Source organism: Cervus canadensis, chromosome X (assembly GCF_019320065.1).
Source record: "Cervus canadensis isolate Bull #8, Minnesota chromosome X, ASM1932006v1, whole genome shotgun sequence".
NCBI classification, from domain to species: domain Eukaryota; kingdom Metazoa; phylum Chordata; class Mammalia; order Artiodactyla; family Cervidae; genus Cervus; species Cervus canadensis.
Genome location: NC_057419.1, coordinates 142,743,550 through 142,767,977, shown reverse-complemented (window position 1 = coordinate 142,767,977; position 24,428 = coordinate 142,743,550). Strand labels below are relative to the sequence as shown.

The 24,428-nt window shown below is 60.0% G+C and overlaps 1 protein-coding gene across 6 annotated transcripts; it reads left to right on the top strand.

Annotated features, from left to right (window-relative positions):
- The first annotated feature begins 48 nt into the window (after positions 1–48).
- On the top strand, positions 49–23,477 carry HCFC1 (host cell factor C1). 6 transcript variants are annotated; one of them, XM_043457995.1, is made up of 26 exons: positions 49–1,956; positions 7,111–7,259; positions 7,413–7,573; positions 8,049–8,257; positions 9,148–9,232; positions 9,733–9,839; positions 10,933–11,112; positions 11,195–11,554; positions 11,784–11,944; positions 12,340–12,537; positions 12,893–13,117; positions 13,211–13,315; positions 13,636–13,855; positions 14,176–14,318; positions 14,459–14,597; positions 14,726–14,946; positions 15,444–16,791; positions 16,989–17,152; positions 17,780–18,224; positions 18,594–18,911; positions 19,120–19,238; positions 19,328–19,465; positions 19,774–19,959; positions 20,536–20,836; positions 21,229–21,292; positions 21,510–23,477. In XM_043457995.1, exons 1-26 carry the CDS (start codon positions 1,764–1,766, stop codon positions 21,547–21,549), a joined length of 5,979 nt encoding a protein of 1,992 aa, XP_043313930.1. In that variant the 5' UTR covers positions 49–1,763; the 3' UTR covers positions 21,550–23,477. The 6 variants fall into 6 exon arrangements, with proteins under 6 accessions (XP_043313930.1, XP_043313928.1, XP_043313929.1 ...); XM_043457993.1 differs by having other exon boundaries at positions 17,648–18,224; positions 18,591–18,911; XM_043457994.1 differs by having other exon boundaries at positions 13,636–13,891; positions 18,591–18,911.
- The last annotated feature ends 951 nt before the right edge of the window (positions 23,478–24,428 follow it).

Sequence of the window (24,428 nt, the reverse complement as noted above, 5' to 3'; positions counted from 1 at the left end):
GGGCAAAGAGGCGGGGGCCGGCCCGGCGCGCGGTAGCCCGGTTAGTTTTCTTGGGGCGACGGCGGGGTCTCTGCGGCGCCCCCACCTGGGGGCGGGGCATGAGGCCTGGGAGCTTGGGAGGGCTCCGCCCCCAGCGTCGCGCGCCAGGCCGCGTTATCGCCCACGCTCGCCCCGCCCCCGGCTCCCCCCGTGGCGGGCTTCGGGCTGCTTCCCTGGAGCCAGCTGGGTGTGAGGAGGGAAAATGTCCGCTCTCCGATCCGAAGCCTGATATTAGTGTCTCCCGTCAGGCACTCTCTGCAACCTGTGTCCTGTCCCCACTGCTAGTTAAAACGATTCCTCTGGCAAGTGTCCCTTCAGCGACCCGGGGGGCAGTTCCCAAGGGGGCGGGGCCAACCGCGTCTGAGGCATTCTCATCCGGGCATTCCCCAGATGCCGCAGCCGCCATCTTTGTTTTGTGCTGAAAGTCGCTATTGACGCCCGCGGACGGCCGGGCGAAGGGAAGTGGCAAGATGGCGGCTCCCAGAACGGAGGCGTGGAGGCGCGCTTCGGCAGCAACAGAGCTGGGCACGCCTGTGCCTGACCCGAGCGCAGCCTGACCTCAAGCCTAGCGTGCAGCGGCCCCGGTCCCTTGCCGCGAAACAGCGCGGAGTTCTTTTAACGGGCCTTAGCCGGGAGGAGAAGCCTGCGAGGGCGGGGTGGGGTGGGTGAAAAACAGTGACGTCGTCCGACTCCGCCCCCTCGCCCGACCACCGCTGCCGCCATGTTTAGTTGTTACTTCTTCGCACAAGATGGCGGCTCCCAGGGAGGAGGCATGAGCGCCCTGCCGTTACCGCTCCTCCTGCCGTACAGTTGCCACTTCGGGGCCTAACTCTGCCTTTTTGAAGCGGCTCCTGTGGAAAGGAGTCATAAAGAGGAAAGCGAGGATCGGACGCTGCCTTGCGTTTGGTTTGCAGTGGAAGAACTGACCCGGGAGGAAGAGAATAGGGGGGAAGGGGGAGCTAGTTTCAAGATGGCGGCTCCCAGGGCGGCAGGCGCAGCCTGAGCAGCAGAGGCGGACTAAGGGTAGACGCTGGAGACCTCACGAGCCATACGGGGCGAGTATCTGAGCAGCCCTCAAGAACTCAAGCTCGTTTCACTGGCCTCTGGCGCGCCTCTATTCCTTACGAGTGTCGAGGCTGTGAAGGGAGCGGCCTCTACACTAAGCGCTGGGCGGGGAAGCGGGACGGTCTCAAGATGGCGGCTCCCACAATTGTGGTGTGAGCGCCGGCGGGGCTGAGACAACCGCTGCGCTTGTGGCTCCTTTCCACCCGCCCCGGAAGCCGGCCAGTGCAGGGGACTCGGGGGGTGTGGGAACCGGGCCGGGGCTCCGCCATTTCCGGCAGGGGAGGGCTACGACTGAGGAAGGGAGGAGAGAGAGGCGGCTCAAGATGGCGGCTCCCAGGGCCTCCCGCTCGAGCCTGTAAGTGGGAGCTCCCAGGCAAGTAGTCAGGGCGGCGGGACTCGACGGCCTCCAGCTTCTCGGGTCCAGTCGCTTGACAGTTTCAAGAGGCTCTTGACAAGACGCGGTAAGCGAGAAGAAGGGGAAGAGGAGAAGGGAAGGAGAAAATAGTTAAGATGGCGGCCTCCATGGAGCCGTCCACCGCTGTGTGAGGAACACTTTCTCAGTGAGAGCCACCTTAGACGAAAAGGGGTGTGTGTGAGTGGAATTGGGGGGCTCCCTTCCCACTTGGCGACTTTTCTCCACCGCGCCCTTTCCCGGAACTATGGCTTCGGCCGTGTCAGCCGCCAACTCGCCAGCGGTGCTCTTGCAGCCCCGCTGGAAGCGAGTGGTGGGCTGGTCGGGTCCAGTGCCCCGGCCCCGCCACGGCCACCGCGCCGTGGCCATCAAGGAGCTCATCGTGGTGTTTGGCGGCGGCAACGAGGGGATAGTGGACGAGCTGCACGTGTACAACACGGGTGAGTGTAAAGCCCGCTGGGTCCTCGAATCTTTCCCTCCCTCCATCTCCTCCCTCTCCCTCCTTTCCTCTCCTCCCTCCTCCTTCCCTCCTCCTTCCCTCCTCCCTTTCTCTCTCTCCTTCCTCTCCTCCCTTCCCTGGCTGCCCTCTTCCCCCTCCTCCAGCCGCACGGGACTCCCCTCCGAGACCCTTTGCTCTGCATGGCTTGTCTGTTCTTCCCTGCTCTTGTCCCCATCCTGACACCTCTGCTTCTCCTGCCTTCGAAGGGGGTGTCTTTCAGTATTGGAGAGGAACCCTCTAGGCCAGCTGGTGAGGGAGCGGGGGCGGCGCCCGCGGTGGTGACTTCAGACAAGACACCGTTACCCCCGCCAACTAGGCGGGCGGATGCGTCCCTTTGGCGCAGAGTCCCACCCCCTTCCCCCCCCCCCCAATGCCTGCTAGGCTCTTCCTCATCTCTGGTGCGGTTTGGGGAGCAGTGACAACTTTTCGATGACAGATGAGGTCGCCGTCTCGAGAAAAGGGGCAGAGTTGAGCGGCCTCAATCCTGACCCAGGGATGGGGTGGGCGGGCGGTGTGCCACGCTGGGGAACTGTCGTCCTGGGACCCCACAAATCCGACGACGCTGCCGTTCCCCACTTGCAGTGTCGACTCCTGCAGTGTTTCCTTTCCCATGGCCTGTGGTCTGGATCTGGGGCCTTTGGCTGGAAGAGAGGGATTCGTTGTGGTCATCGTGCAGTGGACCGAGGAGGTTACCCTGCCCATTCCCAGGCCGCCCCTAAACCTGAGGCTGGGTTCATTGGGAGGAGTCAGGTGCAGTCAGAGTCGAAGACCGCGGTGTGTCCCTGCCTCCGGGTGTTGCCACCAGGCTGACTTGCTGTGGTCCTGTTGTCTGGTGCCCCTGCTTGGTCTCTAGAGCTTCGCCGCATTCTCGTGCAACCCCTCCCCCGTGGTGGCCAGTTGGTACACCTGGTGCCTTAGTGGGCCCCAGTTGCCTGTTGAATGGAGGCTGGTCCGGGGAGAGGGACTGAGCGTTCTCACTGGGGGCAGTGGGCCTGGGCGCGTTGCGTTCCGTTCCGTTCCAGAGCCTGAGAGGCGGAGGCGGGGCTGCTGCAAACCCCCTCCCGGCTCATAGTGTGCTTTTAGCAAGCTCTCCTCCACAGCTCCAGGTTGCTTTGGGGTCAGCCGCGGCCAGAGTCTGGCTTCTAACCCATTTCCCCCTGCCAGCTCATCTGTCAAACTACTTTGGCCACCTAGCCGTCCTGTCCCAGGGTTCTGGTGGGCCGGGGTCCTCGGGTCTGGGCACCCCGTGTTCTTCCCCCCCACCCCCGCTGCCGCCGCCCCCAGCTCCGAGGTTGCTCTGAGCTAGGCTGTTGGTCAGTGCGCTGAGGGTTGGACCCGAGCTTTCCCTCTGTTGAGTGCTCCCCGCCCGCGCCTCCCTTGAGGCACAGAGTTCAGTGTGATTGCGTCTTGTAAGTGGTTGACCCTACAAAGTTGACTTTCCGAGGCTGGTGGGTTGCTGGTGGCCCTTCACATTCTGGGTTGGAGCACCTGTTGCCTCCAGGGAGGCTGGGCTGGCTGCTGGAGCTTGGTGCCAGCTTGGACAGCTGCGGCGGCAGCGATTAGCCCAGTAAGGGAAGGCCGAGGGGCAGGGCTGTTTTTAGAGAGGCCGGTGTGCTCAGCAGAACCTCCTCAACCCCTTGGACCACCTTCCTTCTTGTAAGGCCTGGAGCAGGTTCCTTGGCACGGAACGCCAATTTTAGAAAGTAGGCCAGGGGCCTAATTACCATCAGCTCCAAAGGCCACTGCTTCTTGGGGCCTCTTTGTCGACATGCGTGTATTAAACTGAGTTGACCATTTCGGCATTCACTCATTCCCCCTCTGGAAGGGTAGTAGTGGTAGTGGTAGTGGGAGCCAGCCTTCCAAAGGGCTGCAGCCCTGGATTCCTCCAGGGTACCAGTTCAGAAAGTGCCCTGAGAACTCCCTTGGCGACTTCTCGCTGCTAGTGAATGCGGCTCTCCGGTCCTCACCGCATGTTAGTGTTTCCTGTTTGACGGAGCCTCGAGCTTCTGCTGTTCTCAGAGAGCCAGGCTTGGTGTGGCCTCTCTCCCACCAGCCGGGGCACAGATGCCCAGCATCCTTCTTAGGGCATCTTCAGTGCTGCCTTGACAGCCGGCCTCCTGCTTACCTTGTGTCTTGTGTCTTAAATGAGGTCAGAGCATATTCTCTAGCTTCTCCTGTAAGAGGAATGCACAGAGAGACTCATCATTCAGAGAGAGTTCCCAGTTGCTAAGACAAAAGACCCTAGGGGGGCATGTGCCTGCTTTGCCATCTCGGGCAGCTCAGAGATCGGGGGTGATGGGGCTGGGGGTGGCAGGTGTGCACTGAACTGGAAGGGGGTGCATGAGGAAGTGTGTGTCTTTCCGCCTCGGTGGCTGTGGAACACTTCCCCAGCCTTTGGGAGACCCATCCTCGACCTCAGGGAAGTTTCTGGCAACACCAAAGTGGATCACCCAGGGGCCCTGGCCCTGACACGGTGGGGTGAGCCCTGGTGTGGGGAGGCTGTGGCTGCTGGGCGAAGCAGCAGTCGAGGCGGGTCTGCCTCAGTGGTTCTCCAGCGTCCCCAGCTGATGACGCCAGAAGGAGCTTTGGAAAGCGGCTAGTGAAACTTCCTCGTTTTCGCACACGCGGACCCTGGGGTCTCAGGCGGGACGTGCTGGGTCCAGGGTCACCCTGTTGGCTATCTCGGCCTTCAGTTCGGTTATTAAGTGCAGGCCCCCGCTTTGGGGATACCTCCCGGGCGTGTTCTCCTTGGGGCTAAGTGGTTACTAAGTTGAGCTTATCTCCAACCTGTTCACTCTCTGTTCCCGGCCTTTCGCGTTCTCACAGGCACTTCCTGCCTGGCCCCGCCGGTTTCACTTGTTGGGAAGTCCTGTTCAGCCTTCAAGGCCCTGGCTCCCGTGTCACCTCTTCTGAGAATCATCTCCCCCACTCCGTGCCTCCTAGCACCTGCCACCGCCTGCACCATGCAGGAAGCAGGGCGGGGTGGGTGGGGGGCGCTGGGCCACTTCCTCCAGGGTACAGACGTCTCTTCCTAGCCTCCCTCCCAGCCGAGAGTGGCGGCAAGCCAGAACTGAGGGGGGCGGAGGGACCTGCAGGGGTCGTGCACCACCCACCCCCCCTAGATGAGTGAGGGGTGATAGGATTAGGGGACAGCTGCCATCTCAGGGCAGAACCAGGCTTCAGCCCGGAACCCGCGCTGCCTGACAGCCTGCTCCTGCCTGGAGTGTTCTAGAACGAGGTCAGCCCCTCCTGGGTGCTGCAGAATGAGCTCTTGGGACGTCACTGGTCCCTTTCACCCAGCCCCTGAATTGGGTGGCAGGTGACCCGACACCTGTGGGCCCATCCCTTTCCCGTGTAGTCTCCCCCCGGCCCTCAGGGAGGCACCTGGTGGTCCCTTTTATTCAGGGACAGGGTTCTTGTCTCGTGTGTCTGTTTGACCCTGTGAGCTCTGGTCAGTTACTTCCCCTTTCGGCCTCTGTTCCTGTGTCCAGTTTTAAAAAGTTTGGTGGCTCAGATGGTCAAGCATCTACCTGCCATGTGGGAGACCCGGGTTCGATCCCTGGGTTGGGAAGATTCCCCTGGAGAAGGAAATGGCGACCTGCTCCCGTACCCTTGCCTGGAAAATCCCATGGACAGAGGAGCCTGGTAGGCTACAGTCCATGGGGTTGCAAAGAGTCAGGTGTGACTGAGCGACTTTATTTTCTTTCCCATGTCCACGGAGGGAGGTTCAGAGGTCTGTGTCGGCATTTATTGTGGGAACTTGAATGTAGCTCCTTTGGACGCTGTGTGAGCCATCTCCCCCCAGTTTGTGTAGGGCTGAGGGCTTAAGCCTGGAAAGCTGCTGCTCTTCTCAGTTTGTTTTTGCACCTTGAGGAAGGATAAGGCGGATCTCCGGACTCTGGGGCCAGGGTGCACGGAGCAGGCAGGGGAGACGGAGGGGAGTGCTGGGCGTCCCCAAGGCCCAGTGACTCCCCTGACCAAGGGTGGGACCCACAGCCCGTTCCAAACAGCTGTGTCCACCTGGGAAGTGGCCAGCCAGGGTGCCTTTATGCCGGGAGGTGCAGTGTGCTTTGGGATGAGGGGGCAGGTCTCTTCCTCCTTGAGGGTGAAGCTGTGGGAGTCCGGTTACCCAGCATGGAGAGGGTGGTAGGGACTGGCCCCTGTCATGCCCTGGGAGGGGCTCCATTGGCGCTCAGGTCCCTTCCCTGCCCACCGTCTCCTCAGTCCTGATTTGCTCGCCTGTGTTTGACCAAAACTGATGGAGGGGCGTGGAGTCAGGTTTGCAGCTGGCTGCTGGTTTGAGGTGTCTGGTGAGAGTGCAGTGTGTGTTTCAGGGGATGGCCCTTCAAATAATACAGGACAGGAGGAGTTCCTCCAAAGAGGGCAGTGTTTTCCCTGTGACTTTGCCAGGAAGCCCTGGCATGGCAGGCAAGGGATTGGTTGCCTGGTAGGTACGGGGGTGCCAGGCGGAACAGGGGCAGTTGGGGAGCTCCACCCTGGCTCGAGGCGGTGGACTTGAGGCAGCTTCCAGGGCTGGGAGGCTGCCCGCCACCGCCTCTGCCCGTATTCTGGAGGAGGGAGCTGTGGACCGTCGCCGGGGAAACCGCAGCAGAGCTCGAGCATGCCCCCACGGCTCTCCTGGGCCTGTACTCGGGTTGCTGCCCCTGGCCTGCAGCATTCGCTCTTTCAGCCACTGAGACGTGCAGCCTGCTGTGGGCCTCCGGGAGGGTAGCTTGGGTATTAGCTGTTTCTTTCTTTCCAAGTCCCCATAGAGTGGCAGGAGGTGGCTCCATCTCCAGAAGCTGACAGATTCTCTTGTCAGTGACTTCCTGCTTATTAAGATGACTATGATGAGAAGCAGGGTGACTTTGGGGTGGTCTCTGAGACCAAAGGGTTTGGAAGATGGCTTAGAGGGTCAGCAGTTAGATGCTCAAAGGAAGAAGTCCCACATTCTTGGGAAAAGAGGCGCTGCCTTAGCCTGTCCTTTCTTGGACTGTATTTTGAAGGCTGGTGAGTTTAGGGAGGCAGAGGGGGGGTGGTTTTGGTTCTGGTGGCTCCCAGGGTGTTCTGACTTCTGCTAACTTTTGTCCCCCAGCGACCAACCAGTGGTTCATCCCGGCTGTGAGAGGGGACATCCCTCCTGGATGTGCAGCCTATGGCTTCGTGTGCGATGGGACACGCCTGCTTGTGTTCGGAGGGATGGTGGAATATGGGAAGTACAGCAACGACCTCTACGAGCTCCAGGTAGTGTCCTGCTTGTCAGAGCGTGGGCAGGCCCTGTGCCACCCAGACCTTCTTACCCTAGTCAGGTGCACCCTCCCACCCCCAGCAGCCCCTCCGTATGTGACAAACAACCCAGCTCACCCTTGAGTTAATCACTGAACCTTGATTTTGCAGGCAAGCCGGTGGGAATGGAAGAGACTGAAAGCAAAGACGCCCAAAAATGGGCCTCCTCCGTGTCCTCGACTTGGGCACAGTTTCTCCCTTGTGGGCAACAAATGTTACCTGTTTGGGGGTCTGGCCAATGATAGTGAGGACCCCAAGAACAACATTCCGAGGTGAGGCATTGTCCTGTTCGTGTGGAATCCCATGAAGGCTGGGGAGCTTGCCCACACAGCAGTCAATTTTGCTGTACCAGGTCCCTTTCATTTGTGAAACAGGAGAGTTTGGTTCCCCCAACCTTGCCTTGGGCTGGTTCCTGCTCCTCAGACCCAGTTTAGAGCTGGTCCTTCTTGGTGCCTGCAGGCTTCGTGATGGGTATTTTCCAAGGGCCTTTCTAAAGTCTGTAGGTAGTCCTGAGCTGGTGCTCCCTTTTCACCTCGGAGGTCCTCATGTCATGTCCAGCTTCGTGCAGGGCAGCTGAGCACACCCCATCCTGCTGCTCCCCTTCCACTCGCACCCCTCCTTAGGGGTGAGGACAGAGGTAGAAGGATTTGGAGTTCGTGTAGCGTTAGCCCCGCTTTGTCTCCTCAGGAGTCTGCCATTCCCTCGTCAAAGCGGGTGGCCTGCCCTAACCTGACCTTTCTTTTCCAGGTACCTGAATGACTTATACATCCTGGAACTGCGGCCGGGCTCTGGAGTGGTAGCCTGGGACATTCCCATCACTTATGGTGTCCTGCCCCCACCCCGAGAGTCTCACACTGCAGTGGTTTACACCGAGAAAGACAACAAGAAGTCCAAGCTGGTGATCTATGGAGGGATGAGTGGCTGCAGGCTGGGGGACCTCTGGACCCTGGATATCGGTATGACGTGGGTGTAGCTGCTCCTGTGGTCTAGGAGTGCAGCTGGGCAGCTGGCGTGGGGTGTTGTGGTGGGGCTGTCGCAGAGGGGGAGTGTCCTGCCTAGAACCCTACTTGTGACTGGGTCAGGATAGGACCTATCTGGGGCTGTTCTCTTTGCCCTGAGCTTGCAGTGTTTAAGAAAGCGCAAGGCTCTGCTGACCGAGTCGATCTGCTAGCTTGCAGTAGAGTGAGGGGAGAGGGAACGGCCTAGAATGACGTTGTGTGGGTGAGGTAGCATGAGTCCCTATCAACTCGTCAGTGGTCACGGTGTTCCGGGAGCAGGGCCCCCTGGTCTATCCCAGTCAGAGGGGCTGCCCAGACACGGTGAGACCCCTAGGGACTATTTGGGCAGGTCGACAGGCAAGGAATCAGGAGTTTAGGCTGAAAGGAGTTCAGGCTTTTGACCTGAAGAAGGTGGAGGAGAGAAGGTGACCGACTGCACAACTATAGAGGGTTAGGTGGTCCTGTAGCATTGCGTCAGCATTCTAAAGAGATCATTTTGGGCACAGAATTCCTAGCAGCCCTGGGTCTGTAGAGGGTGGAGCTGACGGTGGGTGAGTGCTTCTTGAGTGGGAGCTGTTATGGTTCGTCTGGAGGGTATGGCGATGGCTCCTACCCCCAGCCCCAGCCCTGGTTCATAGCAGGTGCTCGGGAAAGACTGCTTGGGAAGTGCCAGAGCTTGGTGATCAGGGGGGTTCTCAAGGCCTGTTGGGAGGACAGGTGTGCAGTTCTTGTGCTGTGTTAATACCTGCTTTCCAGAGCCTTCCCCATGTCTGGGACACAGCCTGTGGGCCAAAGGGCACGTGTCCAACCCGCTGTGAGTAACCTTCTCTTCCCACTGCTCCGCACAGAGACTTTGACGTGGAATAAGCCCAGCCTCAGCGGGGTGGCACCTCTTCCTCGAAGTCTCCACTCGGCCACGACCATAGGAAACAAGTGAGTAGCCAGCCGTGGCTTTTTTCTCTTTGTAGCCCCCACCTCCCACCCCCATGGGCTCACAGTTTCGTTCTAGCAATCCCTGAGGCCTGAGGAGACCTTTCTTTGGTTGGGCTGGCATTCAGCAGCCCTGTCTTCCCCTTATGACCCTGGGGGACCAAAAAAAAAAAAAAAAGAGGGTAGAGGGACACAGATTGTTCTAGATCCTCTGCAGCAGCAGCTGAGTGTCTTTGTCAATGCCAAGGTCCCAGAGTGAACGTAAGGATGATGGGGACAGAGTGGAGCTTTGCGTGAGCTACACCGAAGCTCTGTGCGCTGGAGGTGACACAGTTCTTGTGAGGGCTGAGCCACCAAGGCAGAGAGGGCCACGTTCAGAGCTTTGTGCATCCCGGGGAGAACTAGAGGACCCAGGGTGTTCAGGACATTCTGGATGGAAGAGGTGGCCTCGAGCTTGGCACCTCGTCCACAACCGTCTCCTACTCTTCCCTCCCTCGTCCCAGAATGTACGTGTTTGGTGGCTGGGTGCCCCTCGTCATGGATGACGTCAAAGTGGCCACACACGAGAAGGAGTGGAAGTGTACCAACACCCTGGCTTGTCTCAACCTGGGTATGGCCTCCTCGGGCTCAGCGCGGCCTGCAGAGGGCTGCGGGAGGCTGGCCCACCTCAGCCTGCGGGCTGTGTTGGGGCCGCAGGGGGCCGAGCTGCTTCTAGGCCGTGCCTCTGGAACTCCGCGAGGCGTAGCCAGTGGTCTAAGCGCCCTGAGGGACGCTCCTTGGCGTGTTTTGAATAGGCTCTTCCTCACCGGCATAACCACGCAGTGCCTCCCTCTCATTTCCTGTTGGTGGTTTCTCACCCACCCTGCAGGGACCACGCTATAGATGTGAGCATTGCTTATAGGTTCCTTAAAAACGGAGCACACAGGACGGTGGCCTGCTCTACGCAGCGCAGTGCCTGGCCCTTGTGTTTTCTCTGTCCCGGAGACCATCCCATCCTCGCAGGGCAAGTGGCTCATTCTTTTGAATTGCGCTCGTGGTGTCAAAACTTGCACCGACGCTGCTCCGTGAGTATCCTTGCACCGTTCTCACCACGTTCAGGTGTATCCGAAGAGGGACAACCTAGAGGTAGCCTTGCTGGCAGGGGGATGTTACTGGACATGCAGATGTCCCTAGCGGTGCTCACCAGGCCGGCAAAGCCTACGCTCTTCACCAAGCCCAGTAGGTGCTTGACTTCCCACGGGCCAGCTCCCGGTCCCCTCCCCTGGCTCACCCTCAACCCTGGCTGCAGCAAAAGGAACATCAAGCTGCCAGGCACCTTCTGGGTTAAGTTTGCCTTTCTCTTATCTTGAGTGAGGGTATGTATTTTTCTTTTCTGAGATCTTCTGTCACTATTTCCGTAACTTGCGTTCCTCTTTGCCCATCTCTTTCTAGAGGCTTTTGTGTTGCTCCATGTGCAAGAAGGGGAACCTTTGACTGTGTCTCTCATGTAGTTTTCCCAGTTTATAGTTTGTGGTTTCTAATTTTGTACAATCTTTTTGCCATACAGAATTGTATTTTTTTTGTTTTTGTCTTCGTCTTACTTTAGTAATCTTGGATGACTTCCTGATTTTAATTCCCCATCCCTGACAGCAAAAGGCCAAAGAGCCCCTGAGGGTTGTCAGTTCCTCTGTGCCCTGCTGACTTTCACATCCTGTCCTCCCCAGATACCATGGCTTGGGAGACCATCCTGATGGATACGCTGGAAGACAATATTCCCCGGGCCCGTGCTGGCCACTGCGCAGTAGCCATCAATACCCGCCTTTACATTTGGAGTGGGCGTGACGGCTACCGAAAGGCCTGGAACAACCAGGTCTGCTGCAAGGACCTTTGGTACCTGGAAACAGGTAAGGCCAACTAGAGAAGAGCTTCCACACCTGTCCCCAAAGTGTCTGCCTCTCCCTCCTCACCAGTGATGCTCTCTTATAGAAAAGCCACCACCTCCAGCCCGGGTACAGCTGGTGCGAGCCAACACTAACTCCCTGGAGGTGAGCTGGGGGGCCGTGGCGACAGCCGACAGTTACCTTCTGCAGCTCCAGAAATATGACATTCCTGCCACGGCTGCCACTGCCACCTCCCCCACACCCAATCCAGTCCCGTCTGTGCCTGCCAACCCTCCCAAGAGCCCTGCCCCAGCAGCAGCCGCACCTGCCGTGCAGCCGCTGACCCAAGTAGGCATCACGCTCCTGCCCCAGGCTGCTGCCGCGCCCCCGACCACCACCACCATCCAGGTCTTGCCGACGGTGCCTGGCAGCTCAATCTCCGTGCCCGCCGCAGCCAGGACTCAAGGTGAGCCGGGCGCTCGAGGGCAGGAACTGGCTCACCCGGAGGTGGCATGCCTGAGCGGGGGCTGCTAGACCGCACGCCTGGAGGCCGTTAGTGCAGACCGGAGGCTGAGTGCTGTTGCGGAGGCCTGGTCCTGACCTGCAGAGACTGTCCCCGAGCGGTGCTGGAAGGGCGGGAGCTGAAGCCCAAGCAGATCCCGGAAGTTGCTCACTTCGGCCCCTTCTCTGAGCAGGTGTCCCGGCTGTGCTGAAAGTGACTGGTCCTCAGGCTACCACGGGAACCCCGTTAGTCACCATGCGACCTGCCAGCCAGGCTGGGAAAGCCCCCGTGACCGTGACCTCCCTTCCCGCAGGCGTGCGGATGGTTGTGCCTACACAGAGCGCCCAGGGGACGGTAAGGAGCCAGGGCAGGGCGTGGTGGGACGTTCTTGGTAGTGGCGCACTGGCAGGGTTTGACTCCCACCCTGCGCTAGCACCTTTCATCCAGGGCCTGGAAAGTGCTGATGAGGCGACCTCAGCACTAACTTCAGGATTAGTAAGCTGACACCTCAGAATGATCTCCTCGCCATCTGATCTCAAGGGCATGTTAAATGTGTATTTTCTGAGGGGAGAAGCTAGCCAGCTGGGGTTTGACATGGGCCTGGTCAGTGGTGGGAGTCCAGGTCTGGGGTCAGTAGAGCAGCACCTGGCTGTCCTCAAAGCCGAGAGGTGCTGCTCCAGGAAGCAGGGATTGGAGCCGCCTCGGGCCTGGTGTTCCCTGTGGGCTCACACTCCTTGTGTCCCTTGCAGGTCATTGGCAGCAGCCCACAGATGAGTGGTATGGCTGCGTTGGCAGCCGCGGCTGCTGCCACTCAGAAAATCCCTCCTTCCTCGGCACCCACGGTCCTGAGTGTCCCGGCTGGCACCACCATCGTCAAAACCGTGGCCGTAACGCCGGGCACCACCACGCTCCCAGCCACTGTGAAGGTGGCCTCCTCACCAGTCATGGTGAGTGTCCCTTGGAGCTGGTTCTGAGCTCACAGCCTTGGGGCTGGGGGTTTCTGGATATCGTCGTTAGACAGTGGTCACTACTTCTGGCTTTTGGACCAACCATGGAGGATGGTGGTCCATGGTTGGTGCTTGGTGGGGGCTGGGGAATAAGCTGGCAGCCATGGGGGTGTGGCTGCCTTGTGGCCAGACCTGTGGCCCAGTGACCTCCCTTGTTTCACTAAAGGAGAGGTAAACGAAACTGAGCTTGGTGGACATACACAAATGCGCAGGGGCCAGCTCTTCCCCCCACCAGTTCTAGGTCGAGTCTGGGGTGCTTTGTGACCTACCCACCACTCTTCTCTGCGATCTCCAGGTGAGCAACCCAGCTACTCGCATGCTGAAGACTGCAGCTGCCCAGGTGGGGACCTCTGTCTCTTCTGCCGCCAACACGTCTACTCGTCCCATCATCACTGTACACAAGTCTGGGACTGTGACAGTGGCCCAGCAAGCCCAGGTGGTGACCACAGTGGTGGGTGGGGTCACCAAGACCATCACCCTGGTGAAGAGCCCCATTTCGGTCCCAGGAGGCAGTGCTCTGGTGAGTGACCACCACCAGGAGCGCCCACCCCAGGCCGTGCCCTTGACCGGTCTCTGGATCACTATTTTTGGTGCTCTGTCGTTTCGTTTTTAGATTTCCAATCTGGGCAAAGTGATGTCAGTGGTCCAGACCAAACCGGTTCAGACTTCGGCAGTCACAGGCCAGGCGTCTACAGGCCCAGTGACTCAGATCATCCAGGTGAGCTTGTGGACCCTAGACTGGGACCCTGCCTAGATGAGCTTGAGTGGCTCAGAAGGTCCTGTTGCTTGGTTCTGTCACTTGCAGTCTTCAGAATAGTCCAAGCTGCTTGGGCTGGCAGTGAATCCTGGCCAGACCAGACTCACCATTAAACTTGCAGTTCTTCTAAAAAATGACAGAGACACCTGAAGTTAGCATAGCATCATAGAGCAACCAGACTTCATTAAAATTCAACAATGACAACAAAGCCACACTTTGCATCCCAGCAGTGATGCCCATTCATCTCAGCCTTCCTCCCCCCATGCGTTTTCTCCTTACAGACTAAAGGACCCCTGCCAGCCGGGACCATCCTGAAGCTGGTGACGTCTGCAGATGGCAAGCCTACTACCATCATCACAACCACGCAGGCCAGCGGGGCAGGGACTAAGCCTACCATCCTGGGCATCAGCAGTGTGTCCCCCAGCACCACCAAACCCGGCACCACGACTATCATTAAGACCATCCCCATGTCGGCTATCATCACACAGGCGGGCGCCACGGGTAGGGGCCTTCCCCGGTGTGCTGGGGAGAAAGCAGGTGAGGGGGTAGCCAGTCTGCATCGTCTTTCCGTTGAGGTTTTCCTCTCTGCTCCACCCTCTCTTTGCCTCTTGTGTAAGATTTTCCCGTCTGCCCTCTCCTTGCCTCTTGTTTACGATTTGTCAGGAGGTAGCAAGGGTACGGCTGCAGTTCGTACTAGGTTTTAATTGAGGGGCAACAGGCATAACTGTTTGAAAAGAGGGCCCGAGAGAAGCGGGCCTGGGTGGGAGGCTGGCACTGTCGCCTGGCCCTTCCTAAAGCCAGGCTGCCCCCCTCTCCTCTAGGCGTGACTAGCAGTGCCGGCATCAAGTCGCCCATCACCATTATCACCACCAAGGTGATGACTTCTGGAACTGGAGCCCCCGCCAAAATCATCACAGCCGTTCCCAAAATCGCTACGGGCCACGGGCAGCAAGGAGTGACCCAGGTGAGGTGTGCCCGGCCCTGTCCTCCCCGAGGGTCCAGCCCGGGACCGCAGCAGACCACGAGGGGCCTGGGAGGGGCAGCAGAGGGTCTGCTTTGGCCAGCCCCCAAGTGACACGGGGGCCCTTTTCTCTGGTTTTCCAGGTGGTGCTGAAGGGCGCACCTGGCCAGCCAGGCACCATCCTCCGCACTGTGCCTATGGGGGGCGTCCGCCTGGTCACTCCCGTTACTGTCTCTGCTGTCAAGCCGGCTGTCACCACACTGGTTGTCAAGGGCACCACAGGTATGGAGGCCTCAGGGTACAGGGCCGTGAGGGCAGGGTCGGGGTGTGCCCCAGCCCCACTCACCTGGGGAGAACAGCCGCACCAGCCGTTGACCTCCTCCCACACCCGCCTCCTTCCCCGCCTCCAGGCGTCACGACCCTGGGCACAGTGACAGGCACCGTCTCCACCAGCCTGGCCGGAGCTGGGGGCCATAGCACCAGCGCCTCGCTGGCCACGCCCATCACCACGTTGGGCACCATCGCCACCCTCTCAAGCCAGGTGATCAACCCCACTGCCATCACCGTGTCAGCAGCACAGACAACGCTGACAGCGGCCGCTGGGCTCACCACGCCCACCATCACCATGCAGGTAGGGCAGTCGGAGCTGCAGTGTGCCGGCGGGCCCTTGGTTCCCCTCCCGCATGTGGCACCCATAGGATGGTTACTCTGGAGGTACATAATCGCGATTCTTAGTCACTGCCTGCTAGTCTGTCAAGTTGAGATGATATATCTCAGCCATGTTTAGCGTTTGAGCACTAGGTTCTTTGTGCATCTTGAGCTGAATTCCTGGTGAAGTGGTGAAGCTGGCCTTGGCACAGCACAGGGTCAGCCAGGTTTTCCCCCCACCCCTGCCCGACCGAGGGCTTGCCCCAGCCTAGGCCCTGCTCCTCCACCCATTCCCGGTTCATTTTCCCTGGTCCCTGAGCCAGTCAGTGTCTTGGAGTGAGGGTGAGCAGGTCCTAGACTTGCCAGGGCTTTTGCTTTAGGTGCCAAGCCACTGGTCCCAGGGGGTACTGCAGGTTGGTGGCAGGGGCAGATGCGGGAGGATGGGCAGCAGCACTAACTCCCCGTGTACCCTCTCCCCAGCCTGTCTCCCAGCCTACCCAGGTGACTCTGATCACAGCCCCAAGTGGAGTGGAGGCCCAGCCTGTGCACGACCTCCCAGTGTCCATTCTGGCCTCTCCTACTACGGAACAGCCCACGGCCACGGTCACCATCGCTGATTCGGGCCAGGGTGATGTGCAGCCCGGCACTGTGACCCTGGTGTGCTCCAACCCGCCGTGTGAGACCCACGAGACGGGCACCACCAACACAGCCACCACCACTGTCGTCGCTAATCTGGGGGGGCACCCCCAGCCCACCCAAGTGCAGTTCGTCTGCGACAGACAGGAGGCCACTGCTGCTCTTGTGACCTCCACGGTGGGCCAGCCGAATGGCAGCGTCGTTCGTGTCTGCTCCAACCCGCCATGCGAGACCCACGAGACCGGCACCACCAGCACAGCCACCACCGCCATGTCCGGCATCGGAGGCGGGCCACGGCGAGACATCCGGCTCGCCTGCGCGGCCACCACCATTCCCACTGTAGTCCGGGTCAGCGTGGCTGCTGGGGCGTCAGAGGGAGCCCAGGTTTCCATCAAGCCCGCATGCCAAACCCGTCAGACGAGCGCAACCAGCACCACCATGACTGTGATGGCCACCGGGGCCCCGTGCTCAGCCGGCCCGCTCCTCAGACCAAGCGTGGCCCTTGAGGCCGCTGGCCGTGGTGCCACTCTCTTACAGCTGGGGCCCCTGAGTGCCCAGGTCAGGCCCAGTGGCGAGGAAGGGTCCCTCGCCAGCCTGGGCCCACTGGTGTCCGTGGGGCGCCAGCTGGAGGTGCATCACACGCACACGACCAATACGGCCACTGTGGCCCGCTCTGCCATGGGTGCCGGGGAGCCCCACGAGCTGCTGGGGGCCCCCACACTGGTGTATGAAAGCTCAGCCAGCGCCTCTGTGACTGCCGCGGCTCTGGAGGCACTGCTGTGCCCCTCAGCCACCGTGACCCAGGTCTGCTCCAACCCCCCGTGTGAGACCCACGAGACGGGTACCACCCACACACCCACCACGGCCACGTCCGGAGGGGCTGCAGGCCAGCCAGAGGGTGGGCAGCAGCCTCCCACCAGCCGGCCCTGTGAGACGCACCAGACCGCTTCCACTGGCACGACCATGTCCGTCAGCTTGGGCGCCCTGCTCCCAGATGCCACCCCCTCCCACAGGACCCTGGAGTCCAGCCTGGAGGTGGCGGTGCCGCCCGCAGTCGCCCCCCAGCCCGGCGCTTCATTGCTCACTCCTTTCCCGACGCAAAGGGTGTGCTCCAACCCGCCCTGTGAGACGCACGAGACAGGCACCACACACACGGCCACCACTGTCACCTCCAACATGAGTTCCAATCAAGGTAGGTGGACACAACCAGCCAGGTCCCTGCAGGCTCCCAGGCCCAGGGCTCACCAAGAAGCCTGCAGTTCAGTTCTGTGCAGCCCGGTTGTATGGTACGGGCAGGTCTTCCAGGCAGCCATGTTTTCTGGTGGCAGAGCTGGGTGGTAGCCCTGCTGGAGGAGGGCCTGTCACCCCGTTCTCTGCTTGCCCCATCAGACCCCCCACCACCTGCCGGCGACCAGGGAGAGGTGGAGAGTACCCAGGGTGACAGTGTGAATATCGCCAGTTCCAGTCCCATCACGACAACAGTGTCCTCCACGCTGACACGGGCTGTGACCACCGTGACACAGTCCACGCCAGTCCCAGGCCCTTCGGTGCCGGTAAGAGCCCAGGAGGGTCCCTGTGACCTGGAGTGCCTGGGCCCATGCTGTTCCTGAACTGGACACCAGGTGGCGCTGTTGCTCCAGGCATGCGCCGCTCCTGGCCCCGTTTCCAGACCATAAAAGGGCAGTTTCTCGCCTAACAGGGCAGGGCACAGGAGGCCCCAGTCCTTGGTGGGTGTCCTGTGGGTGATTTTATTGCTGTAGCTGGTTCCTGTGGCTCATCACTTGGCTATGGAGTAGCACAGGAGGAGTTGGTGGGCCCCTTTCATGAGACCAAGGGGTCTCTCTGGGGTTGGGTTAAAATGGGCCAGTGGGTCAGAAGTCTCGCCTTGCCATGCCTCCTGCCGCTCAGTGATGTACTGTCCCTGTCTGTCAGGCAGGGTTGTGGCAACCCATTGAGAATGCAGATCCCGACCCACAGGGAAAGATGAAGGTCTGCCTGGTTTCTGTCTTCCTCTCCTCCCCTCTGACAGGGCTTCTCTCCCTTTCTAGAAGATCTCATCTGTGACTGAGACTGCCCCAGGGGCTCTGACCACCGAAGTCCCCATCCCGGCCACGATTACAGTGACCATAGCCAACACAGAAACTTCTGACATGCCCTTCTCTGCTGTTGACATCCTGCAGCCCCCAGAGGAGCTCCAGGCCTCGCCAGGGCCGCGCCAGCAGCTTCCGCCACGGCAGCTCCTGCAGCCTGCCTCCGCGCCCCTGGTGGGGGACTCCGCCGAGGTCCTGTCAGCCTCCCAGAGCCCTGAGCTCCAGGCCGCCGTGGATCTGAGCAGTACAGGGGACCCGTCTTCAGGCCAGGAGCCTGCCAGCTCGGCTGTGGTGGCCACTGTGGTGGTCCAGCCACCGCCACCCACCCAGTCTGAAGTAGACCAGTTGTCCCTCCCCCAAGAGCTGATGGCTGAGGCCCAGGCGGGCACCACCACCCTCATGGTGACAGGGCTCACCCCAGAGGAGCTGGCAGTGACTGCTGCTGCTGAAGCGGCTGCACAGGCCGCAGCCACAGAGGAGGCCCAGGCCCTGGCCATCCAGGCCGTGCTCCAGGCCGCACAGCAGGCTGTCATGGGTAAGTCCTGCACGTAGGCCAGCTGGCTCAGCAGGCTATCCTTGCTTGAGGCCAGGGGGTAGCCCTGAGGGAGGGACAGGCCGCTCAGGGGTAACGAACCACGCTTCAGGCACCTCCCTCCAGGCGACCTGAGCAAAGGGAGCTTGTTTGCCACCAGGATGGCACAGTATGGCCTAACCGGAACCGAAGCTGACTTTGGTGCACAGACAGGAGGCGGGTCTTGCCAGGGGGAAGGCAGGGGAGAGGTCTGGGGGACAGGCTCTGAGGGCTGGTGTCCAAGGATCCTGCCCGTCGCTCTGAGAGGGCAGTGGTGGTGGGAAGCCGGGGCTAGCGTCCCTCCTAAGTTGTCGTCTTCTGCCTCTGGAGCAGGCACTGGGGAGCCGATGGATACTTCAGAGGCGGCCGCGGCAGTGACGCAGGCAGAGCTGAGCCACCTGTCAGCCGAGGGCCAGGAAGGCCAGGCAACCACCATCCCCATCGTGCTGACACAACAGGAGCTGGCCGCCCTGGTGCAGCAGCAACAGCTCCAGGAGGCGCAGGCCCAGCAGCAGCAGCACCACCTGCCCACAGAAGCGCTGGCCCCTGCCGACAGCCTCAATGACCCAACCATCGAGAGCAACTGCCTCAATGAGCTGGCCGGAGCTGTGCCCAGCACCGTGGGCCTGCTGCCCCCCACGGCCACCGAGAGTATGTGGGACCTTGCCTGGCCACGGGCGGGTTGGCCTGCAGCCTCGCTCCCCTGGGGAAGTCAGTTGACTGGGGAAGAAAGTCTTGTGAGTGGGGTCCCAGGTTCCTCGGGGTAGAGGGCCCTGTCGTGTAGCCCGAGGGAGGGTCTCCTGTGCAGAAGGCCCAGTCTCCGGGGCCTTTCCTGCTGATGCCTTTTTGTCCTTCCCAGGCCTGGCCCCGTCCAACACATTCGTGGCCCCCCAGCCGGTCGTTGTGGCCAGCCCTGCAAAGCTGCAGGCCGCGGCCACCCTGACGGAAGTGGCCAATGGCATTGAATCCCTGGGCGTGGTGAGTCTGGAGTGACAGGGTGTTGGGAGCGGGCTAATGAATCCGGACTCAGAGGGTGTCCTGATCACTTCTCCCTCTCTGCCTTCCAGAAGCCAGACCTGCCACCGCCACCTAGCAAAGCCCCTGTAAAGAAGGAGAACCAGTGGTTTGACGTGGGGGTCATTAAGGGTACCAATGTGATGGTGACACACTATTTCCTGCCACCCGAAGATGCTGTCCCAACTGATGTACGTATCCCTGGGAGCCAACACCCTCAGGTGGGCAGGGACTTGTGAATCTCCCAAGGGATGCTCTCTCCGTCTCAGGGCTGACCCCTCCTCACCCTATCCCCTTTGCAGCCTTTGAAGCAGTGGCAAAGCTCAGCCCTGGCCCCCCTCGCCCTGTCCCCCCTGGTCATGACGGGGCTGCCATGGCTGCCCTTTGCCCACCCCACTGTCGCCATGGTGGAAAAGTGCTCCACTGATTCCTGCAGCCCTCTCAGTGGTGGGCTTCACGTCACTCTCATCTCTCCTGTTCGCCTGATCTCTCCCTGTAGGATGACTCGGGCACCGTGCCCGACTACAACCAGCTAAAGAAGCAGGAGCTGCAGCCAGGCACCGCATATAAGTTCCGCGTCGCCGGGATCAATGCCTGCGGCCGGGGGCCCTTCAGTGAGATCTCAGCCTTTAAAACATGTCTGCCTGGCTTCCCGGGGGCCCCGTGTGCCATTAAAATCAGCAAAGTGAGTCTTGTGAGATCAGCCTCTGTCCTCAGCTAAGTCCGTGCTCATGGGGCTTTCTTCTTTGCTGCTCTGGGTGGGGGTAATTTGGGAGGGGCTCCTGAGATATAGGCAGAGTCCGGTGGGTCTGGGCTGAAGCTTCTTGGCCTCTCCCTCTCTGACACAGCGTGAGCCATGACTAATGTGCTCATTCACCTAATCCTCTAATGCCTAAACTCCCTGATGAGGTCTGGGCCTGTGACTCTCCATTTTTCTGATGGGGAGACTGAGGCACCAAGAGGCTAAATGACAAGCCATTTGTTAGGTGACAGAACAGGTCTAGGAAAGTGTTTGGAGTCCCGGTTCATTTTGCCATTGTGTCACGCTGCCTTCTAGGTGGGGGCAGACGAAGCCATCTCTTTGGAGCTCCTTGAGCTCTGCTGTGAAATAGGTTTGTTGTGTCAGGAGCGGGGTGAAGAAGGAGCTGTCAGCTCTGGAAGCTTCGACTCGGTCTAGGTTCTCTGTTCTCCGACAGGCAGGGGAGGAATAAGTCACAGAGGCCGAAGACGGCCCCCTTGGCCTCTGCTTCCTCTGTTTTAGAGTCCAGACGGTGCTCACCTCACTTGGGAGCCGCCCTCTGTGACCTCCGGCAAGATCATCGAGTACTCAGTGTACCTGGCCATCCAGAGCGCGCAGGCTGGCGGCGAGACCAAGAGCTCGACCCCGGCGCAGCTGGCCTTCATGCGGGTGTACTGTGGGCCCAGCCCCTCCTGCCTCGTGCAGTCCTCCAGCCTCTCCAACGCCCACATTGACTACACCACCAAGCCCGCCATCATCTTCCGCATTGCCGCCCGCAATGAGAAGGGCTATGGCCCAGCCACCCAAGTCAGGTGGTTGCAAGGTGGGTGTGTGTGGGGCTCACTCTGGGGAGGGAGAACTCTTGCCAGCCGCTGGCCTGGTGAGCTTGACCCTCTGGGGTGGGTGGATCCCACACCTCGCCTGGTGGAGAAAGCTCCTTGGGGGGCTGTTGGAGGGGGGTGGGCATGGGGAGGGCCAATAAGACCTGCAGCCAGAGGTGGGGGGTGGGCGCCCAGGCTTCGGGCTGCTCTGTCACTTGGGGGGGCAACAGCAGAGGCCTCTAAGCTGCGTCCAGAATGGCCCTGGGGGGTGGCATGCGGGTGGCCAGGACCCTGGGGCACATGCCCACTGGAGGGGCCGGCACACTCGGTGCCCGGCTGCGCTGTGCTGGGTGGCGTCAGGGCTGCCCGCCCACTCCCCCCCCTCTGCTTTCAGAAACCAGTAAAGACAGCTCTGGCGCCAAGCCGGCCAGCAAGCGGCCCATGTCGTCTCCGGAAATGTAAGCAGGGGGTGCCTTTCCAAGAGCCTTCTGGGGCCGGGAGTAGGCAGACCCCGAGAGCAAGGAGCAGTGGGGACAGCTGGGCCCTGCTTCTCCTGAAACGTGGGGGGCCGCCCAGCCTGGGGGGCAGCTGGAGCTCTGGCCAAGTCCCGCTCGCTTCACCACGCAGACCCACGCTGACCCTGTCTTTTTTTGCCTTTGCCTCTCATCTTCCAAGGAAATCCGCGCCAAAGAAATCGAAGGCAGACGGTCAGTGAGAGGCAGCTGCCCGGCGCCTGGCTTCTTCTCCAGCCTCCCCTCTGCTTCAGGACCGCCGCCCGCCCCAACTGCCCGGCGCGCACTCCGCCCTCACGAGCCAGCGGCTGCCCTCCTCTCCCCCTCCTCTCTCTCTGTTTTTACAAGAATCTTGAGAAAGCACATTTTACCATGGCTGCGGGGCAGGGGGGAGCGGAAGGCAGATGCTAAAGAGCGAGTGAGGGAGTGGGTGCCCCCCCTTCCTCCAGGGAGCCCTCGAGGGAAAGACTGAAACGCACTGGAGCAGACGGAAAGCCTGCCTCCAAAGTCTACACGCCCCTTGCTGTTGCCCTTGGCTCCAGGGATCAGCTAAGGCCCGAGGAGTTGGGGGGGGGGCGCTTGTAGAAGCACCCCCTGGCCCTCTTCCCTGCCTCTAGTCTCAGAGGCTTGGGGGGCATCCCCCCCCAAACCGGGTATCTGTCTGGTTCTATTTTCTTTTGTGACCTTAGCATTTCTTGCCATGTGATACCTGCCTGTCCTTTTGGCTTATCCAACCCTGCCCTGCCTGGCAGTCCCATGGGAAGCTGACCCGTTTTCTCAGAGGCCTTCGTCCTCCCATCCCGTCCTCCCTCCCCTCCTCTTACCCGTTCAGAGAAGAAAAAGCGAACGAAAAAGCAAGGGGTGGAGAAGGAGCCCCGGGGTGGCCTGAGCAGTGTTCTGTGAAAACCTCCTGACGCCCACCTGGGGCCTCAAGGAGCCCTCCCACTGAGCCCGGCTACGGCCTCTCTGGGGTCGGGGTTGGGGGCCACATCACCAACTGCTGCATTTGTTGTATTTTTTTTTTAAGTTGAAATGGGTGAAGTTAACAGTTTTATTGTAATTTTAGTCTTAGCGTGTGGGGTTTTGTCCCTTTTTTGTTGTTGTTAGTTGTGTACAGAATGTGTATCTTTTTCTGTTGTCTTTTTTTTTTTTTTTTTTTACCTTTTCTCCTTGGCAAAGCCTTGGCAGGGATCTTTCTGGACGAAAAAGTGAGGGGTGGCCAGGGCAGGAGGAGTATGGCATTTTCCCTGTGGGTCTGGTGTCTGCTGCCCAATGCGATTTTCTTCTTTCTGGCCCCTGCCCTGTGCCCCTCTGCCTGTCCCCAGGCCTCTGGGATGACGGAGGGTGAGCGGTCAAATCTTGCCCCCCTCATGGGTTGTGGCTCCAACATCTAGAGGCTTGAGCTTTAGAGTCTACTAGAGCCCAGAGTCAGACTTCCTGAGGATGATGGTGCAAAGGCGTGGGCATGACCCGATACCCAGTCCTGGGTCTGTGGCCCTCTCCACAACTCCCAGGCTCCCTCCCTGGCATGAGCGCTTAGAGCATCCAACACCCACAGCTGCCGCTTTCCGTGGCCACCCTCTCTGGGCAGGGCTGGCACGCAATGGACAGGAACCCGGCCTCTGAAGCTGCCTGGGATGACAAGTCGTGCAGTACCATCAATGCTACAAAGTTGGGCTCTGGGTTCTGCTGGGAGTGGCTAGTCCAGTGTCAGCTCTGCCCCATGTCCAAGGTTTTTTGCAAGGAGTGAGACTTGGAAGCAAGTCGCACCGAAGGATTTGAACCGAACAGCCGATGTCTTCAAAGCCCCTTCCTCTGCCCTGGAGATGCAGCTGGGGCTGGGAAGACCCCAGCCTCTGCAGACCCCTGCCCCCAGCCCCCACCCTCTGGGGCCTCTGTTGTATTATAGTATATTTCGCTGTGGAAAACGTCACGTTTAGTCACCTTGGAGCCCACCGCCTGATCCCATTGTCTTCCCCCCAGCCCGATCCCTGAGCGCCCTCTGATCTCTCTGTTTCTGGAAACAGTACGCCCATTCATTATTGTAGAGTAACCCTTGTGACTCAATATTACCATAGTGCGATGTCGTTTTGTGCTATTTTGAACAATTAAAAGACTTTTTTTGAAATAACGACCTGCTGTGTTGCTGTGTCCGGGACTCCCACGGGAGGAGGCTGGAGGCGGGAAGCTGGGCCCTGTGGGGCTCACAAACCACCCTCCTCTGTCCAGGAGTTTTTTGCTCCCAGAATTCTGCCTCCCTATCGCCTCCCACGGCCCAAAGTTTGTGCTGCGAGCTGTGCCCTTGGCAGCGAGCTGATCTAGGACCTGGTTTCCCCCAGAAGATCCCACAATGGCAGCCGGAATGCAGGGCACAGGCCAAAGGGGCTAAAGGGGCCAAAGTTGCTGCTGACTCCCTGTGTGGAGGCATGTTACCTCCCTCTTCTCCCTCACCACAGGACAGGGGGCAACCACCACCCTCCTTGGACCGAGAGCTCACAGCCCCTAGGACAGACCAGCATCACCGGAGGGACGCCCCTGTGGTCAGAGGGCACTGCTGGAGTAACTCCTGGCCTTGCTCTTTGTGCACATGGGTCAGGGTCCCCAAATAAACAGTCCCACTGTTGGGTTGTGGTGCCAGGGCTAAGATGGTGGTGTAGCCAGGGGCAGGCAGGCAGCATCAGTCCTCAGTGCCAACCAGGACAAAGGCCCAGAGGGCCAAGTGGGGTCGCCAGGGCTTGGCACAGCCTCGGTGCCAGAGAGGACCAGTGAGGCTACTGCCCCACTGACATGGATGGGGCTCGGACACTCCTCTGGTACCAAAATCCAGCAGGTAGGGATGGAAAGTGGTCAACGCACAGTTTGGGAAAAGAAACTAGAGACAATTCAAGTTTTAAAGACAGGACTGGGGGACTCAAGACCTCGAATCAAGTGCCCTGTTCCTCGGAGCCACATCACATTTATTTAGTGTCTTGGCAAACAAAGTATTTGTTGTGCTCTGATGAAGTCAGCCTCCTGTGTCCCTGGTCACATCTCCCATTTTATTACCTTAAACTATCTCTTATTTTCTTGTACAAGGGGTGTC